The sequence below is a fragment of the Octodon degus genome, unplaced genomic scaffold (assembly GCF_000260255.1).
Source record: "Octodon degus isolate 3935 unplaced genomic scaffold, OctDeg1.0 scaffold00049, whole genome shotgun sequence".
NCBI classification, from domain to species: domain Eukaryota; kingdom Metazoa; phylum Chordata; class Mammalia; order Rodentia; family Octodontidae; genus Octodon; species Octodon degus.
In genome coordinates this window covers 1,618,129-1,620,857 of record NW_004524625.1, presented here as the reverse complement: position 1 = coordinate 1,620,857, position 2,729 = coordinate 1,618,129, and the positions used below count along the sequence as shown (strand labels likewise).

At 57.8% G+C, this 2,729-nt stretch overlaps 1 protein-coding gene across 5 annotated transcripts in view; it reads right to left on the bottom strand.

The window, feature by feature from the left end:
• The window catches only part of Gdpd5 (glycerophosphodiester phosphodiesterase domain containing 5), a 94,332-nt gene that overhangs the window by 12,981 nt on the left and 78,622 nt on the right, over positions 1-2,729 (bottom strand). For all 5 annotated transcript variants that reach the window (XM_023716673.1, XM_023716672.1, XM_023716676.1 and 2 more), the window contains 3 exons: positions 1,231-1,329; positions 862-955; positions 382-527 (listed from right to left, as the gene is read on the bottom strand). In XM_023716673.1, the coding sequence (XP_023572441.1) occupies positions 382-527; positions 862-955; positions 1,231-1,329 (339 nt within the window). The remainder of the gene's footprint in view (positions 1-381; positions 528-861; positions 956-1,230; positions 1,330-2,729) is intronic.

Here is a 2,729-nt window from a genome sequence, read left to right as displayed (position 1 = left end):
TTTCCCATTCCTCATCCAACGAGTTTGACTGTCTTCTTCTGTCCCAGGGCCTGGCCCATCCCCTTGCTACCTGTCGCCGTGGCCTGCCTGCTTCCTGCCACCTGTAGCAGCCCCAGCCCTGAGCCAGCAGCACCCTCCTGGTCTTCTTACACCAAGAGCTGATGTTAGGCTCAAATCCTCCTGCATCTCTGGAGGCTCCTGGGACCCCACAGGGCTCTCCAGGTCTCTGTGGCATTCCTTCCCATGTACCTCCCCAAAGAGCTAATAATGCTGCCTCTTGCTCTTATAATAATTTTGATCACCATTTTGCTCGCCCACAGATCCCCCAGCCCACGGCAGATGTACCCACCCCATGCATGAGAATCCTCAGGTGGCACTCACCATGGGTGCCCCACGATGGCCGATAAGGGCAGGCTTTGGGCCCAGGTCCTTTTTCTCCATGATGCAAGGAGAGGAGATGGTGAGAGGGGCCAGGTAGAGGGCGAAGACCACGGTGAAGAAGGTGCAGAGAATGGTCACCTGGGAAGCTGCAGACACGGACCATGAGCACCACCTGCGAGCCATGTGGCACCTGCCAGGCCCGACCACAAGTGGGCCAGGTAGTCTGTGCCAGTCTCGCTAGGAAGGCAGACCCACCTTTAGTTCGCATACACATTCAGACATGGACACTCGGAGGAGGAGTCTAGTTTGAGGCTGACAGAGACTGCAAACTCAGTGGCATCTGCGGCCACTCTGGAGTCAGACCCAATGCTGAATGCAGGGCAACACCTCATCCCCAACCCACCCAGGTAAAGTCCCAGTGACAGCAGGCCAAGCTGGCCTTGGTACCTCAGAAGGGCAGACCCTACTCAGGGTACTCACAGGACCGCTCTGCGCGGGCAAACTGTCCTGCCACGATCCAGGAGAGCAGCGTGACCGCAGCCAGGGCTCCCAAGTGCAGGAATGGCGATGTGCCCTGCATATAGGAGGAGGCAAGGAGGTCCTGGGCTCCCACCCCTGCCCAAGTCAGGTCACCAGCGTACCCACAGTCCACCCCTCCCCATGGCCAACAGCCTCATCTCCATTCAGTGGCCTTGGGTTGCAGCATCTTCCCTGACGGTCTCCTGCTGTGTGGCTCTGGCCCCCTCCCTTCCCCTTTCTAGGACTTGATGTGGAGAGGCAGAAGTAGTAAAAAGCACTGTTTGCTGCAAGAGCCCTAGGGCAGTGTTTCCCACCTCTGTCCCCACTCACCTGCAGGGAGATGAGCAGCACCTCCCACTCGTCCTCCCACAGCTGGGCCACTGCCGACATGGCCACCACCGTGGAGGCCAGGATGGCCACCAGCCCAATCTGAAAGGGAGGAGCAACAAAGGGAGGTCAGAGCAGGTGTGAGGGCACCATTCTACCTGAGACAGAGGACACAGAAACATGGAGCAGGGAGGGTGGATGAACACGGTAGAGGGAGGCAAGAAATGGAGTGACAGCCAGGGACAGGGAAAGAACAGTCAGAGGCAGAGGGGCAGGCCAAGCCTAGAGGAAAGGGCAGAGTGAAAGTGGTGGTGAGGAGATGAAGCTGGAAAGGGGCCTCCCTGGCCAACTCATAGCACATACCCCAGAAGCCAGGATGACACAGGGTTCCTTCTCCCTCTGGCCCTGCCTCCAAAGCTCACCAATCCTGGCCTCCAGGCAGCCAGCTGGGATGTGTTCTGGGGCTGCCTTTTGCAGCCCCTGCAGAAAACCAGGAGCAAGTCTCTGATGGAGGACTGGGTGGGGGTGGGTGGGGGAGGTGTCTTCAGGAGGATAGGTCTCATGAGGGACAGATGGCACCCGAAGCCTCCCATTAGGGGAAACTAAGCTCAGGTTTCCTGCTACTCAGTTCCCAGGCTGTACCCCTGGGGCGCTGGATCAACCTACCTCCCCTCCCCACCCTTCCAGGCTTGCTTGCACGGCCCAGCCACCCTCTGCCCCAGCATCCCAAAGCCCCTGCTCTTCCGAGGATCCACCAAGGCTGCACACAGACCCTGTGGCTTCTCAGACTCATCTCCAGCGCACTGCCGCCTCCCTGCTTCCATCAAGCTCTTGTGCCAGCAGGGTCCTCCCGCCCCTACCCCCTCCTGCCAAGCCTCTTCCTGGTAGCAGCATTCTGAGAACTTCCACCAGCACAGCAAGGGCTGAGTGGACTCACTAGAGGGGGTGGAAATGTGGCCCATTCGTCTTTGCTCCCCACCAGGCAGGCAAGAGGAACTCTTGCCTGGGATTAAGTTTTCCTTTGGAACCTGATTAGTTTGGCCCATTCACATGGAAACAAGTGTCCCCCTAAGAAGCAGTTAACAAGGCTAAGAAAAGCAAGGGCTGTTAGGCGGCCTTGACAAGCTGTTATGGTTTGTGTCCAGTTGTACCCCCGCCCCCAGCCTCATGCAGTTTGTGACTGATTTTTGATCCAATGCTAGGGTTGCAGGTGTGAGCGCTACACCCAGGCCCTGGGGTGGTTACTTTGCATTACAATGTAGGAAGGGGTGAGAGGCTACAGCAAGCTGCCAGAGCTGTTGCGCCTCCCTTTGCTCTCTGCTCTGTGCTGCTGCCTTGACAGGTTGCTGTCTGCCATGTGCCTCCTCTGCCGTGGAGCCAGCTGAGCATGGCCAGCTGAGTACAGACTGAAACCTCCACTGATGAGAGCGAAATAAACCTTTTTTCCCCTTCATTTTGGGTGTTGAGTATTTTGTCCCAGCAATGAGAGGAGAGCGAGACAC